The following is an 18,145-nucleotide window of genomic DNA, read 5'->3' on the forward strand; positions in this document are numbered from 1 at the left end:
CCCAACATATGCAAGAACATTCCTAATATTTCAATTGCACTCATTCTCCTTAAACCTTTCAATCCATAATTAGTTTGCAAGTCATTGGATAATCTATAAAAGACATCTTTGTTCATCCTAAACATTCTATAGTATCGCACATGATGTCCTTGTAGTACTTCTATCAACCAAATATTACCTGTTTGGGAAGAATTCATACACGGAGTTTTGTGGACATATTTTAAATAATATGTTTCAACAGCTTTCGCTACAGCACATATAATTAGACCATCCTCCAAATCCTCAACATCATCATCATCATAAGTGTTCATATTGAATATACACCTGTAACATAACACATAATTCAACATTCCACAAATCATAATCCAGCGATCACTAAGAAATCATAATCCGACATTCATGAATAATCCAAAGTTTAATAAAAAATCATAATCCAACATTCAATAAACACAAAGTACAAGCAACATTAAATAAACACGAACCACACAGTCCTAATTCATAGTTTTAGCTCCTTATTGTTCTTTGTTGAACATATATTTCAACCAAGTTAGCTGCACTTCAGGATCTTTCATAGTGGCAAACATCTCTCGCTTCTCTGCACTACAAAATAAACATGTAGCAAACAACCATAGCTCGCTAGGTGGCTCACAACCAGGCAATTTTGCAACAGACGCTATCACTTCCACAATACTACTGCCTAAATTTAGCGGCCTCATCAATGAGTTTGCAGAACTCCTACTTTCATAAACTTCAACAAGACGGTCAATTTGACTAGAAAGTTTTGCAACACCTCCAATTTTTTTTCCTTTCTTATCAACCTTCTTTTGTAATTCTCCTTGGTTAGTCGCTCTTTTTTTTCCCTTCCTAGTAGCTTGCCTTAGATCTTGCATAGTCTCACTTTCTTCCTCATCATCTAAATCAATTTGTCTTATGGATTCCTCTCTTGTCTCTGGTGGTAGTACTCCAGATGAAGGTGCCCAGGCATGTTCACCGGTAGCAACTGTGTTCGAGAACATCCTATCTAACTTTTCCTCCATCTCAGGACTAATGCCCTTTTTTCGCAATTTTCCATATTCTTTGTTTATCTACAAGTAAAGAAAGAATATAGTTAATACATATTGCATGATATCATAATACATATTAAAAGATAAAAACACAAACCTAAATTTTATTATTCGACCACTCCTCAGAGGCATCAACGGTACCCTTGTTCGAATTCCACCCTAGGCCAGTTTCTTTACCAACTAGCTCTTTCCACAACTTCCACTCATTTTTAAGTGCATCCCACTTATTTTTCAGTTGCTTTCTTTCATAATCATGCCCTGTCTCTGCCTTGAAGTTAGCTCTAATATTTGCATATCCTTCTTTGTCAAAGTGAGTGCCCGGACGATGTCCGGCCTCAACCTCCTTGATGCATAGATCACAAAATATAGATATATTGTGGGCATTCCATGTAGCAGTAGGATTTGACGAAGATGCTCCCTTATTTGCCATCTATACCAGCTAGTGATTTGTATATATACATATATATATATATATATATATATATATTAAAACAAGAACAAATAATATTGTAATATAACTTCATACCTATTAACCAAGAACAAATAATATTGCCATCTAATAATATTGTAAAACAAGAACAAATAATATTGCCATCTTTATAGCTAATAATATTGCCATCTTTATAGCTAATGCATAGTGGAACATCATCCCCCAAATAATATTGCCATCTTTATGTCTTTCTCATCCTGATTGTGTCATATCAATGGTGATGAGTGATGGTGATGGTGGAGTATCCATGCAGACCCATTGCCCATCCCTAGGACCCTAGCCACATTACTCTCCCCCATTTTTCTGGTAGTTCTCTGCATTAGGATCTGGGTTATATCCTTGAAATGTGTGTTAGGAAAACTGCCTGACAGATTGGTTAAAATCTTCTGATTAACTTATTTTTGGACTTTCTTTATGAAATTGTGGTTTTGAAAAATATCACTCATAGAAAGCTCCAAAGTCAAGATTAAGCATTTGCAGTGTTATCCTATCCTTATCATGCACCTGAAAAGATTAAGCATTTGCAGTGTTATCCTATACTTATCATGCACCTGAAAAATTATGACCTTATGAGACTAAAGTTATCTGGCAAGAATGATGTTAAAAGAGTTTCTGTACTTATTGTATTACTAATATCTTTCTATTTTTTATAGGCTTTGAATAAGTTCTTTGAGAACGTATTACAGGTAATTTCAAGTTGAGTTTTACTCGGAAGCTCCTCACACTGTCAAACATAGCTTGCAGTGTTGTTCGCTGTGCTGTGATTGCAAGTCCAGGTTTCACAAAGGTGTGATATGACTCTGAGCTTTTGAAACTCATTAGTGTGACATTGCGAATCGCCTTCAAGCGTTATAAAGCATAATACAATTTGTTTGATACTAATCTGCATTCTTATCTGCTTCAGGATCAAACAATAGTTCAACAGTTTTCACTATAAACTAGATTATAAGTATGTTAAATTTATCTTCTTTAATATTAGAAAGATTTATACGACATTTATAGCATTATACAGTTTTTGACATCTATTCATATGTAAGCTAATCAAATGGGGCACGCTTTCTTTTAAGCAGCCCTAAAATGGAAATACAACTTCACATGCCAAATTGTGAACTATCATATTAGTCCCTTCCAGTTTTTTTCTTTGTTTTGACGAAAGGGAAATTGCTTTTTAGACAAAAGGGAAATTGCTTTTTAGGCTTTCAATTGTCCCCCTAGTATGAGGAGGGAAGTTTTCCAGTTCTGGAAGTGAAAAATGCTTATGAAAAGCAAGCAAATGCTTGTGATTACTAGAACTAACTATTTTCACTTTCTCACTAATCTAACCTTTTTTTTCTTTAATTTCTGGAATCCTTCATATTGCTCCTGTTGTTATTCTTGTGCGGATACTGAGGTAAATCGAAGGTGTATATATTAACTTTCTTCCCCACAACCATTACCAAACAAAGCAAACTATATTAAGCCCTGTACAAGACTTGTGGAATCAGCTCTATTTTACGGGATAACAAACAAGCCAATTAAACAATTAAAGTTTGGGTTCCCAGAAAACTAACAAACAAAGTTAAAACTCCAACAAACAAAGCAACACCATCGTTGCCAATCAAACCCTAAGAACTGAAATTGTTTCATGAATCTCATGATAATAACCTTAATTCAAAGCGAGTCGAGTAGTTGGTACCTGGAAGGCGACGGCGGTGTGGCGTTGAGAGTGACGGAGAGAAACGAAAAGGAGGAGGAGGAAGAGGTGCAGCGGCGGGAGGGAAGAGGGGGAGTGCAGCGGCGGGAGTTTTTTGCAACAGAGAAAGAGAGAGTGCAGAGTGTAGAATCGGGAGAAGGAGAAAGGAGAAAGGAGGGGGCAGTTTTGGTAAATTGAAAAAATTCATTAATTGGTACTGTAGCTCCGCGTTTTGGAAAAAATAAGCGGCTTCTGGAAGCTGCAAAATGCAGCTTCCACTTTTTGGCTTTTTTTCATGTGAAACTTTGAAATAAAGCTGTTTTGGGATGTTTACCAAACACCAAAATCCTTATCAGCTTTTTTTCATGGCAGCTTTTTAAAAAAGCACCTCAACCCCAAACTGGGGCTTAGACAAGAGTGTAGTCAAATAAAAGCTAAGAGAGATTAGGAAACAATTTTACATGAGTTGTAAAAATATAGGCTTACCTCAACTGTATGGTTGTCATAAGAAAAATAAGCATAAGAAAATATACAAAAAGAAATGTAAGTCATACAAACCATATGAACAATATAAGAATTTCAGCATAAGACCTTTAAGAACAAGTAGGAGAGAAAATATATTTCGAAACAATTTAAGAAAAGAAGTGGCAGATCTTAGATTAGAAAATATAAAGTACCAAAAGATAAGAGTAGTTGTAAATGTTATTCATGTGGTGAAGTTGAACATATTAGACCTAAATGTCCAAAATTAGGTAAACAACTGAGAGAAAAAGTACATTTAATGGAGTTGTTTAAGTTAGAAAAAGATGAACATATTCCGTCAATATACAGTTTAGATGATTTAAGTGATAATGAGAATATTTATAGTATAGAAACTATAAATATGATAGATTCAGGTTCGGAAGATTCAAGTAGTTCAAATAGTGATTTAGAAGAATATATGTGTGCATTCATAGAAGAACAACATGAAGAAGAGTATAAATATATTAATTTAGGTTGGCCAGAAAAATGTCATAACTGTAACAAGTTAGTAGCAAATAAGTACTATAATACATATTCAATATCAAGTGGAAAGTGTTATAGTAATAGGTTATTGGAAGTTAATTCAACAAAATCACAAGAAAATACTGAAATATTATGAAATACTTTTCATAGTTTAGAAAAGCAAAAAAATAGTTCTTTAATTACCATAAATTGTGAGATAGAATTGGCAAAAGAATATAAGATACAAACAGTAGCTATGATAGATACAGGGAGTATAAAGAGTATCATAAGAAAAGAGTTATTACCAGAAAAATATAGATAAAAATCAGCAAAACCAGTGAGAATAACACAGTTTGATGAAAGACCAGTTGATTTAACACATTGTATTAATAATGAGTCTATTAAAGTAGAAAAACAACAATTTAATTTACCATTAACATTTGTTTTACCATTAGGATCATACCCATTCATTTTAGGTATAAACTTTTCGAAAAGTTTATAAGGTTTTTTATTTATAAATCCTAACATAACATTTTTCAAAAGAGGTATCACAATAACTGACCAAAGTAATATTGTAGAAGCATACAAAAACATAAGTATAGAAGAGTCTAGTGGCCAAGATAGTTATTATTTAGAAAACTCAAAAGAAAATGATGAGCATAATAACATAGAAGAGTTTGATGAAGAAATATATGAACATGAATATCCGATTTTAGAAGAAGAAAAAACCCGTATAGAAACATTACAGCTAGATAGACCAAGGAACTGTAATAAACTAAAGAGTTTAGAAGAATTATTACAATTAGCAGAACAAACTAGGATTAAAGGAGAATACCCACAGTTACATTGGAGTAAAAATAAAATAATACCAAAATTAGATATAATTAATTCAAATTTAACCATAAAGACAGCTGATATGTCTTGTAGTTTAATAGATAAACAAGAGTTTGATCAACACATAAAAGAGTTGTTAAATTTAAAAGTAATGAGACCTTCTAAGTCTAGACATAGATCAACAACATTTATTGTGAGAAAACATTCAGAACTAAAAAGAGGTAAGGCTAGAATAGTTTATAATTAAAAAAGATTAAATGATAATACATATGAAGATAGTTATAAATTACCAAATAAGGATGGGCTTATAAATAAAATTCAAGAGTAAATATTTTAGCAAATTTGATTGTAAATTAGGATTTTAGCAAATACAATTAGCAAAAGAATCAATTGAGTGGACAACTTTTACTTGTCCAGAAGGATATTTTGAGTGACTTGTTATGCCATTTGGACTTAAAAAATGCTCCATCGATCTTTCAAAGAAAGATGGACCAAATTTTCAAAAAATATGATAAATTTTGTAGTGTTTATGTAGGTGATATTTTAGTACATAGAAAAAATAGAAATGAACATAGGAAGCACTTAGAGATAGTTTTACAAGAATTTATTAATAATGGAATTGTGATTAGCAAAAATAAAATAGCATTAGAAAAGCAAGATATAGAATTTTTAGGAATGTATATTAAGTCAGGTACAATAAAATTACAAGATCATATAGCTAAAAAAGTCTTAGAATTTCCAGATAAGTTAGAAGATAAAAAATAGTTACAAGTATTTTTAGGATTGTGAAATTATGCAAGAAATTTTATCCCTGATTTAGGAAGAAAAATAGCAGTATTACATAGTAAAACTAACAAAACAAGACAAAAATATTTTAATAGTGAAGATATTAAATTAGTTCAAAATATAAAGGAAGAAATTACTCAACTCAAGCCATTAACATTACCATTAGATTATAGTTACAAAATAGTTGAAACAGATACTTCATCATTAGGATGCGCAAGTATACTATACCAGAAAAAACATAAGGAGTTACCAAGGTCTGACGAACAAATTTGTAGATATTCATCAGGAAAATTCAGTGATGTATAGTCAAGATTACCGTCAATAGATTTAGAAATTTTATGAATAATTAACTCACTTGAGGCATTTTCTTTATTTTTACATAATGAAGTATTTACTATTAGAACAGATTGTCAAAATATAGTTTCTCATTATAACAAAATACATGCTAATAAACAACCAGCCCGAAGTTGGGTTAATTTTGTTGATTCAATTACAGGAAATGGTTTTAAACCAATTTTTTAACACTTAAAAGGTAGCGACAATACATTAGCTGATATCTTATCAAGATTAATTTGTTGAACAAGAATGGAATATCGCGGACCATCATCCTCAAATAGCACAAGACCACAAGGCAGAAGAACACTTTTCAGTAGCATAATAATGCACCATGGACCTCCATCATTCAATGGATTTGAAAATACCATAAGCAGATCAGCATCACCACCAGTACCCATTTTCAACTTTAATGGCAATATTGTTGAAGGAATTAGAAATCCAACTTTGAGATATAGGCCAAAAGTACCAGAACTTTCTGATAAGTAACAGGTTCTCTTAGATAATTTTTGGAATATCCAAATCAAACAGCCAAGCATGAGGTTAGATCATGAAAAACTAATTAGAGCCTTAGAACAAGAATTTGATAGTTTTAATTTTAATTTCCATCAAAGCCAGCATCATATTCATTCTCTTTAGCACAACTTTCAAGTCATTTCTAGAGACCATGAGTCATTACTTAGTAAATTTACCAAAATGAACCAAGAACTCCAATTTCTTAGAATGTAGTAAAAGGCAAGTGACACCCTGAAAAGAGAATTGAAAATAGGTTTGGAAACTGATCAGCATAAAAATAAAGAAAAAGAGGTTATTGAACCCATAGAATAAAGGGCTCATGAACACATAGAAGAGATTAAGATTGGGCTCTTAGAAGAAGACATTGAAATGGAGTAGCATCAAAATAACGAGCAGCATCAGAATCTGAGTGATAAAGAAAAATAAGAAAGATATGAAAGTTTTCTTAGGAATATATCTTTAGACTTAATAATAGATAATATCCTATTAGAAGAAATTTCAAAAGCAAAATGAGATCCTGAGCAGAGCATCACAGTCCATGAAAGAGTTACAATTACAATTGCAATGTGCTTCGTATCATTCCATCTTTGATCCAAAACCAGGGATGGATATTATTACAAATTGTATCCACTATATCTTTGTGATAGTACAGAGAGTTGTATTTGTAAACCAGAGGTTAGCATAGCTGTTGTCAGGATTAACATGAGAGATTTTAGACCATGACATTTTAATTATGAGCATTAAAAAAACATAATGTAGTAGAAGTTACCCCAGCCTTACTATTAGAGTTTGACTATCTTGATAAAATATTCATCAACCATGTCTCCCAATTAGAATTATTTCCTGAAAAGCTTATAAAAGTAGCAGAAGATTATGTAGAAAAGTGGTAAGAAATTTGCATAAGTTTTATTAATTAGTAGTCTTCCAGATTGGTATGTACATATGCATAAAGAGAAAGCTAGGCATATAGCCATGATTAAAGAAGGGTATCTTAGACTATCCCCTATCTCCCCACATAGGTGGACTCCTTGATACAAAAATATTCTAAAATTTTGAGGGATCCAAATGCTAGCCTTAGATGGGTTTGAAGATTTTAGGTATGATATGTTATTAGTAACAGAAGAAGAAGAAATGTATATTTACAGTAAGACAATGATCAATCATCAGCCCTATTGGAAGCCTCAAAATTTCAAAGAAGAAACAGCGTAAATGTACTACAAAGTAAAAAAAGATAGAGAAAAAGATGTAGAGCTAGTAGAAGGCAATGAACAGTATTGGAACAACTTGACAGAAGAAGAGCTGCATAACATCGACAACATGATGGAAGCATGAAGAGCTGGTAGCAAATTAGCATAAGTTGAATAGCATCAAGTGAAATAATGTATTTCCAGACAGAAATGTCAACATTATTGTGGATCCTGTTACAATAATAAAATAATGACATAAGAGTAAATAAAGAAAAGATCTTGATCCATCATGGACTTTTCATACACAAAATGTCTTTTTGATTAAGAATGAATAGTGCTAGGCCATTTTCTTTAAAACTTCCATAAATATATGGGGTAAACTAAGACATAATAGGGTGCGAATAAAGTTAAATTTTGTATAAAGTACAAGAGGCATAGCAAAAAATCACTGATTTGGTAATTATATATTGTATGTCGCAATTATTTCTTGAAAAAGAACACTATATGATCGACACAAAACAATATTAATTTTCTCCAATTAATTATAACTGGAGTCCAAATATGTAACATGAAAGAAAAATTGATATAAATATATATATACAGTATTCAGGATTTAGGAAAATATGTATATATAATTATGGGAACAGTCGTAGTCAAAGATCTCAAATAGTAGACCGTAATGCTAAGTGACAAAAAAAAACTTTAACCTTTGAAAATAGCATTTTTCTAAATTATACTTGAAACAAAAAACTCTACTGTCAATATACATGTGCACAGAAAATATGAAGAGAGATCATGAATTCGATAACTATGAGAGCTAAACCCGCTCACGTCTTTTCGCCAGCAAGCGATGGAGCAATTCATACATGGTTTATTTGGCATTCGTCACGTATAACATACAAAGTGGATAAGTTCTTTGCAAATAAAGGCCAAATGTCTGTCAGTTTGTCAAGAGTAAAGTGACATATCAGTTCAGAATTTCAGATTCTAGTGAAGCAAATTTAACCATGCAATTGCCAGGTATAGCAGAGACAACCACCTCCTCATGCTGCTTGGCAGAGAGAGATTGACGAACCGCCCTGCGTCTCAAAGCCCACCGATCTCTATCTGAAGAGGAAGAATTTGCAGAATATGGATACACCGTAAAATAACGTCTTCCGTGCCAATGATGTAAAATATGTGAAGAAAAGTTAAACACGTCATTTACTGTTGGCACATGAATCTACAGTAACAATGTACCGGTGCCATAAATTTTTCTCTCAACAACATTATAAGCTGAAAATTGCTAACATACGGCCTCATAGTTCCTAGATAAGAGAATTAGCTGTCTAGGGCTTAATTAAGTTGGCTAGAATAATATACTCTCCTTCTTGTTTAGGGTTTGTGAATCATCAAGGTTCGAACTTCCTTCTCCTTGAATAAATAAATAAATTTGATGTAATATATGAAAGAAAGAGATATGCCAGCTAATTAAAAAGGGTTTACTTCCCACTTACATCAGATTTAGAGAATTTATGTACCTCTACATAAAAGACCAGAAAATATTAAGCATGCAAACTTAAAAGAAAGGTACAGCAGAAGAAAACAACATGACCATCATAACAGAAAGGAATATCAAGAAAGGAGATGAACTAGCTGCATGGTTGTCATCAGGGTAAGGCACATATCCTCCTGGTGGAGAAGGGTATTGAGGATTTTGAGGATATTGCTGGCAGCACTGACCAGGCTTAGTTGGGGGGCATTTTCCTTGACCACGCGGTGGCGGCGGCGGCACTTCTTCGTAAGGGTAGCCAGGACTTGATGGGGGTGGAGGTCCAGGTGGAGGAGGGCCATATAAAGGGTACCCTGGAATTGGTACGGCGGGAGGACACAGACAGGAAGGGCAGTTGGCACAATTATCAGTAGGGGAAGGATTCACATTTCTGGCCGTAACCTCTTCAGCAGCAACAGGAAGGTTGAAGAAGATAGGGAGAGAAAGTGCTGTGACAAACGCAAGTTTTGCAGGAAACATTCTTCCTTCTCCTTGTGGCTAGCTAGAAAGAGAGATGAAAAGAAAATAAGGGCTATTATATGTGTGTGTGTGTGGTTAGATCATTATTGTAAATTGAAATATAAAGAAGCATGCACCAGCTTTCAACTGTGATTTTCTGAATCCCGGACTTGGTGCCGCATGGACAGACCATCTGTCATAAGAGTGTACAAGTAGCATGCAAAGATTTAACTTGCATGCTCATTCGGATAGACCTGGCATTGTGTCGTGTTTTCCATGTTCATGTCGTTTTTGTGTTATATTCGATATCTTAACGGGTCATGTCGTTTAACACTCATTAAAGTAAACGGATAATATAACCCAACCCGAAATCAACCCATTAATACTACTAGGTATTATGACATGATCCCCGTTAAAGTAAACGGATAATATAACCCGACCCATAATCAACCCATTAATACTACCAGGTAATATGACATGATCCGTTACCTGTTAAAGAAAATATATTTTAAATCAATAAATAAGGAAAATATAAAACATAATTTGACCAAAAAAAACATAATACTAAATTAGTATATGCATACCACACATTGTCACATAAATATTACTTCAAAACATAAAAAATAAATAAATAAAAATAAAAATAAACATTTGTCTTTCAAGTATTACAAACTTCAAAATAAGAGCCTAATGAAAAAACATTAGTACATTACTATAAAATATCAACTATTCAAGGATATGCAAAATGAAAGGGAGTTGCATTTCAAGGTGGAAGAACCTTGCTCATTTATATATGTGTTCACATTTTTTAGACTTGTACACTAATGATTTTGAATTTTATTTATTTTGAACTCCCTTAAAAATACTATTCATGAGGATTTGTATGGTTTTAAAAATTCAAACGACGATGGACCCATACTCATAGTGTAGATGATGCGATTACGAGCCTTTGCATATTTTTCACATTTTTTTGCACTTATAAATTAATTGTTATAATTTTTTAATGTGTTTGGTATTTTTAAATTACTTGATACTTTTATTTTTAAGGTGTGTATAATTTTTTTAATCTCACACTTTAGTATACTATAAAATAAAATAAATAAGTAAAACTTAAATTTTGTAAATTTGTAGAATAATAATACAATAATACATATTTAACATACAATATATACATAAACACAGGCTATTGTATTTTATAGTTGGGTTTTTTAGTAGTTTAAAAAATTAAAATCATCAAAATAACTTTTTTCTTAATGTGTCGAAACAGGCTACCTGCATGTCACCTTCATGTAAACATGTTAAGGACCCGTTATTAAAGGGTTCTTATTGTGTGATCCGATAATGACCCGATTAGTTATCATGTTGACCCAAAACTCGTTATTTTCGTGTCGTGTAAGAAATGGTCAAGTCTACATACGGACAACTCAAAAGAAAATAAGAATGGTTTCAATTATACTTATAAATTTTATACTTTAAATATATATTTTATTTGCTAGGGGTGAGATATGTGTATTCCCCCTACGAGAGGATGCATGTATTATCCAAAAAGGAATTTCTCCCTAGCTTTTTTTTTTTTGGGGTTGGGGAAAGTTCGAGGATATATTTTTATTATATTAGAGTTTCGAATATTGGACCTAGTCAATTCTTACTCATTAGGCAATCTCCAACCGACCCGGCCAAGGTCATAGGCCAAAAAATAGCCCGTTTTGACACGAAAACCGTCTCCAACCAAGGGCTACTAGGCTAGGCCAAAGGGCTTGTGGGCCCCACTCGGCCAAAAATCAGAAAACAAGCCAGTCGCTGGGCAAGATCAACCAACCTGATCTGGGCAGCCCAATCCATTCAAACAGTAACTTGGCGTCAGCATGATGTCAGCTAGCTAACATCAGGTTATCGTTGGAATTTGAATTTTTTTTTTAGACAAAATAAAAAAAAAATTCTAATAAATACCTAAGTTATTTCTACACCATTTCTCACATCATTTTCACTATTGCATACTATCTTACCTCATTTTATTGAGATTATATAAAGATAAGAAATCCAAAAGCTTATTCATTTAGCGACAAGTGACACTCAAAATATGTCCGAAAATCTTATTTTAATATGATAGTTTAATTCTATTAACCATATTAATTCAATTAAAATAATAAATTATTGAGGGGGCTAAAAAAACAAAAAAAAAAAAAAAAACCCCTTCGGCTGGAGATGAGTTTTTTGTCAAAGGGCTATGTTTTGGCTTATGGTTTTTTGGCCCCTTTGGTTGAAGATAATATAAAATATGCCACTGTTTATTAAAAAATAATTTCTTGGAGGACTATAGGACTAAACATGGCCCTATGGTCCTTTAGTCAACTCATCCTCAAGGTTGGGCTTACCCCAGTGGCTTAGAGAAATTCTTTCACTACTGCGAAACCATTTATTAGTGTCGCTATGATAACCAACAAAAAAACATATATTACTATTGGATATTAAGCAAAATCTGACAGAAAATGGATGTAGTGGCAAATATACTAAGTGACAGAATTGCCAACGTCAGGAAATGAATTTTCTGTTGGTTAAGGCTTTAAAACCGACAAAACTTGCGTCGAATATATGCCACAATAAATACTAAACTATTGTCGGATATTATCAATTAATGTCGTTCTTGACCACTAGGAAATTGAAAATACCGTCGAATAACATCATCTTCATGTCGGTACTAATCGACAAAAATATTTAAAAAAAAATAAAATCTACTATTGTCCATCGGCCACAATTGACAAAAAAAATATTAATAATTAAAAAAAATACAAAACATTCTGTTTTTTTATTTTATTATTTTACAGAATGAATAAAAAAAATTTAATGAGTGAATAAAATAAACAAAGTTCGTAACAAACATAATATGCATTCAAATATAAATTGACCTACAATAATGTCTTTTGAATTCGCCATAATACATAAAGTAGACGTTAAATATAAATTAACCTACAATATGGTCATCTGAATCCGCCATAATACATAACTAGACAAAAAACATTTGGCTGAAGTAGATAAAGTGTCAGACATAGCCGTAAGGAAAACCAACAAACTACTCAATAGAACTTGAGCCTTATGCCAAGCCTCCTTGTGCTCCAGAGCCTTCTGCCGATCCTCCCCGTGATCCAAAGCCTTCTGCCAATCCTCCATGTGCTCCCAAATACCTCATCACATCCCCATCAAAACTACCAGACAATAATTTGGAAAACAAACCCGGGGGTAATCCACCATTGAAAACACTTGCAGAAATATGTGAGTCACCGAGAAAAGCCATCTGAGGTCGATATACTGGCATTGGATACTGTGGCTGAAAATGCATATGCTGCATGGGATATGCAGGCACAGATGGCTGACTAGGGGCCGAATGCTATGATGCATGTGGGCTGAGTGGTGGCCGCTACAGATGTTGTGGAATAAGCAACATCAATATTTGTTGTTGCTGCATCATCATTTGATGGTTCATCGCCTACTGCTGCTACGAAGTCTTCGATTTCTCAAGCTCAACTGTTACCACCGCCAACTTTCTAAAGGCTTCTTCCTCCCTTCTCCTCAATTCGTTGTTCTCAGCTACCACCTTGGCCAATGCACCCCTGGATGATTTCCTGGAAGACCTAGCACTTGAACCTCGAACCCTATATCTAGTCTCTTAACCCATCTACTCAACATAAAGTTGTGTTCTAACCTTAAGGGTGTCATCTTCTCCAGACTCTACAATTGACTGAATTTGACTCTGCATAGATGTCTTACAATATAATATTTAAACAAAATAATAAAAGATTATTAAGAGTTGAAATATAGAAAAATAAATAAGATTCATAAAAACAAATTCATCAATCCAAACAGAAAGATAAACAAGGTTCATAAAAACACAAATTCTGTGTTTAAACAAAACCAATATTGTTGTTTAAATAATGTGTTAGAACATAGATTCATTAATCGAAATAGAAAGATAAATAAGAATTAAATACAAATAGTCATAATCTGAATAGAGTTATAAATCATTTACCCCTCTCTGTTGTGACGATTCATCAATCCAAGAGTCATCTTTCCGGGTATGGGTAGCTCGAACAAAAAAAGATGGGATCCGGCTCCTTCCCATGCTTGTTCTTCTTTAAATATGTTAAAAGAAAACAACAAATACATATTAACCCCAGATTATAAATACAAAAATTAAAAACACTATATATACTACAAATTAACAACACATACAAGTTCCTCGCGAACCCGAGCAAACGTTTTTGAACCAGTTGTATGGTTCATCGTTTTTAACTCCCGATTATACTTGTTTTTCTTTGCCAAGTCCTAAAAAGTTAAAAAAAAACCTTATAAGCCAAACATATTTCAATACCAAATATCAAATCATTAATTTTTTCCCTTTATTTTAGGATTATCCCAATACGCTAACATCTCGGCCCACTCACCACCATCCACACTAGGGGGAGGTTCTAAGCGCTCATGCTCTTGTCTTTTGGTGTAATACTCCGCTTTTAAATAATTACGGTATTCCTTGTATGCATGATCCGCAACATATGGAGAGTCATGTTACGAATCAATGGCATTCTGTCACAGTCTTCATCAAGAAAAATGATATTCCCCTATATCCCTAAAAGCAAACATGTTAGTACATATCCAAAATATTGTCTTGAAATATAGAAGTACAAAACGAAAATATATACTTTAATTCTTTCCACAAAACTTCCTTATCATTTTCAAGAACCAAGCATCAATCCCTCTTCAATGGAATATGTCTTGGATTCTTAACCTTCGAGGCTATCAATTTCGAAAATTCAGCGGCATTTTCACTAACACATTTCCATGTCGAATCAAATAGACAAAGTTGTCTCCCTTTCCACTTCGGAATAGTAGCTTCGCGGGTCCTATGTTCACTTTATTCCTCCATTGGGAAAGAGAAGAGGAACAGTTGAAGTAAAAATGGGAAGTAGTTTAGGGTAATAAATGTTGTTGGTTATATCCGACAGGAAATTAAAATCTTATAGAGCTTTTATATTTTTGTCAGTATAGTGCATTTATGTATGTCAGAACAGTGCATTTATATGATGTCAGAATAGTGTCAGTTATGCCCGACAATAAATTAAATAGTGTCAGTTATATCCGACAACCTGACTGAAAAGCGCCCGCCTATTTAATATGCATGTCAGGTTTGTGTCAGTTGTAACTGACAAAAATATCCAAAAACCGCCACAAAATTTTCCTCCATCGGTTTTTGTGCGCCTTTAATTTTTTTGAATCAAAGTTGCAAGAAATACCCCGCCCAAAATTTTGTTATGTTCGTGTCGGTTATATTCAACAAGCCATGAGTGAAAAAATAAATAAATAAACCATGTGTTTTTAAATAACATTTTAAATTTTACCACACAAACTAAAATATTTTAAATAAGAGTCACCACACAAATTGAAATATAGTCTAATTAATACTTAAAAAGCATAAAGTAAATAATAATACTATTCCATTTCATCTTCTGTTAGGTCACCGTCGGCATTGACAAAATCAGGGAACTGGGTAAGCAACGATAATACTTCATGAAAAAGAGCCTCTTCCATGCCAACCCTTGTATGCAAATTTTCGTTGTCAAGTGCATGATCATCCAAATCAGGTATGACATAATCATCAAGTGCATCATTATCCTCCAATACATCAAACAAATCTCTCGGCTGCATTCGAACAACAACATGCCAATCTTTTTCAATTGTGTCCTCCACATAAAATGCTTGTAATGCTTGTGAAGCTAATATGAAAGGAACCTCTTTAAATCCCAATCGATTGAAGTTTACTAAAGTAAATCCATATTGATCGGTCTTCATACCTCTTGGACTTTCACTATTAACTCATTCGCACTTAAACAACATCACAGCTCGACCCCTGTCTCCTACTTCGGTAGGGCCACAATATCTAACCTCAAACATGTCTATGACTCTGCGATACCAATTCACTTGCCCAATTGCACCAAGGACATTTGCAGGTACAAAGACACCACAATTTTGATTCTTATGTTTATTGTCCACAGATTTTGTACGAAATCTGAACCCATGAATAATTTGACTTTTATATTTCGTCACAACCCTACTAGGATAATTGGCTAGCCAATGCAAGTCTTCAGATGTCAAGATGTCATTAGCATAACATCTTGAATTAATCTGTAATAAGTAAAAAATATAAAATTTAACTCACATGTTGCTTGAACCATTCTGGAAATTCCTTCTTTCTTAGCTCCTTGATTTGTCGCACAGTCAGCCTTGCTCGACGATGTTGATTTTTCAAGAATTCCTCATGTTGCCTAGCCAATCAGGTCCAATTATGCTTAACTAAATTTTCAAAGTAAAGAAAATTGATAAAACATTAAGACGTATGACTAGATGTTCTTACCTTCTAAGTAGGTTGACTTCATCACAATTATTTAGAATGTATCTGTGGCACTTATCAAGAACATTTAACTCGAGCTCCACATTTTCTCCTAAACCCATAACATCTTTTAGAGTAAAAAATTGATAACCCACCAGATACTCCACATCCAATATCATCTTCATTTCGACCTCTACAAGTGTGATGAGACTCGACATCTCTAAGATACATGGAACAAAAGGACAAGCACTCATCCACCAAATATGCTTCAGCAATAGAACCTTCAAGATGACCCTTATTATGAACATAGGGCTTCAGTGTTTGCAAATACCTATAATTATAATATAAAACACAAATTATTATAATTACTAATAAAAATTATCATTATAAATTAACAAATTTTATAAAGATTTGTTAATTACCGTTCAATTGGATACATCCATCTATATTGAATAGGCCCTGCAATAGCTACTTCATTTGCCAAGTGAACTGGGAGGTGCATCATTACATCAAAAAATGCAGGCGGGAATATCTTCTCCAATTGACATAATGTCAAGGCAATTCTTGAATTCAATTGCTTGAAACCTTCCTCAAACTCCTTCTTGCTACACAATTGTTTGAAAATTGCACTCAACTCTAATAATATCATAGTCACAGATTTAGGCAAAATCGTACGTATTGCAAGCGGGAGTAACTAATCCATGATTTTTCGTTCATTCACCTGCACACATCACGACAAATTTGATGAATATCCATCGGGAACCCAAATAGTAGACAACACTACATAAAATGCAGTTTTTTTCTTCTCTTTTCAACGTGAACAATGCTGGAGGTCAAAATGTTCTATTTCCTTCCCTAAGTGGATGTTGTCCATGTCTTATGTTCAAGATTTAAAGATCTACATGTGCAGCCAATCCATCCATAGATTTTTTATCTATATCTAACAGTGTTCCCACTACATTGTCACATATATTTTTTTCAATATGCGTAACATCAAGATTGTGTCTAATCAATAGATGCCTCTAATAAGGTAGTTCATAAAAAATAGATTTCTTCTTCCACTGACTCTTACTACTTGTACTGCTCTCAGTTCATTTTCTGCGTTACCTAACTGAAGCATCTTTCTTTGGTTTTCCAAAAGTAAATCTCAAAGTACAAAGTTCTTCAAGACATTGTAAACTAGTCCACTGCCTTGGTGCACTACGATGCTATCGCCGACCATTAAAAGATGTGGTTTGCTTTCGAAACCTATGATCAATAGGAAAAAAGTGTCGACGCCCCAAATAGCAAATCTTATGACTCAACAAGTAAATAGATTCTTTATCATGCATGCAATGTGGACATGCTTTATATCCATGTGTACTCCATCTTGATAACGTTCCATAAGTCGGAAAATCACTTATAGTCCATAAAACGGCAACCTTCATCGTAAAATTTTGGTTAGAATACGCATCATAAGTAGGAGTGCCAACCTCTCACAACTCATTCAACTCATTAATCAATGGACGCATGTACACATCAATCTCTTTACCAGGACTACACGATCCTGGTATTAATAGAGACAACAACAAATTTGGTTGCTTCATACACGTCCAGGGCGGTAAATTGTAAACTGAAAGCACCACAGGCCATGTGTTATGGTCTTGCCTCATTTTTCCAAAAGGATTAAATCCATCACTGGCTAACCCTAATCGGACATTTCGAATTTCTGGTCCAAACTCCGGATATAAATTATCCAAATGCTTCCATGCTGGAGAATCTAAAGGATGTCTCATAAACCCATCATTAGGGCATTTTGTTGCGTGCCACCTCATATGTTCAGCCGTATGCTTCGACATATATAACCACTGCAATTGTGGTTTTAAAGGAAAATATCACTTAACCTTAGCTGCGATTTTTTTTCTAGAGCC

At 33.6% G+C, this 18,145-nt stretch overlaps 2 protein-coding genes across 2 annotated transcripts; both read right to left on the minus strand.

Moving 5' to 3' along the window:
• Nucleotides 1-512: 512 nt before the first annotated feature.
• LOC125472855 (L10-interacting MYB domain-containing protein-like) lies at nucleotides 513-1,494 on the minus strand. Its single transcript, XM_048574808.1, has 2 exons — nucleotides 1,201-1,494; nucleotides 513-1,085 (listed from the first exon to the last, which is right to left on the minus strand). Exons 1-2 carry the CDS (start codon nucleotides 1,492-1,494, stop codon nucleotides 513-515), a joined length of 867 nt encoding a protein of 288 aa, XP_048430765.1.
• Nucleotides 1,495-9,424: 7,930 nt separating this feature from the next.
• LOC125472856 (leucine-rich repeat extensin-like protein 3) lies at nucleotides 9,425-9,877 on the minus strand. Its single transcript, XM_048574809.1, has one exon. The coding sequence runs from the start codon at nucleotides 9,875-9,877 to the stop codon at nucleotides 9,425-9,427; it is 453 nt and encodes a 150-aa protein (XP_048430766.1).
• Nucleotides 9,878-18,145: the final 8,268 nt, after the last annotated feature.

This window comes from the organism of the source record quoted next, unplaced genomic scaffold (genome assembly GCF_019419815.1).
Source record: "Pyrus x bretschneideri cultivar Hongxiangsu unplaced genomic scaffold, Pyrus_bretschneideri_v1 Contig75, whole genome shotgun sequence".
Taxonomy (NCBI): domain Eukaryota; kingdom Viridiplantae; phylum Streptophyta; class Magnoliopsida; order Rosales; family Rosaceae; genus Pyrus; species Pyrus x bretschneideri.

Coding starts and splice junctions, on each gene's coding strand:
- LOC125472856 (XM_048574809.1), bottom strand. CDS start 9,877: ATGTTTCCTGCAAAACTTGCGTTTGTCACAGCACTTTCTCTCCCTATC.
- LOC125472855 (XM_048574808.1), bottom strand. CDS start 1,494: ATGGCAAATAAGGGAGCATCTTCGTCAAATCCTACTGCTACATGGAAT. Junction 1,086..1,200: donor GGAATTCGAACAAGGGTACC/GTTGATGCCTCT, acceptor CTTTACTTGTAG/ATAAACAAAGAATATGGAAA.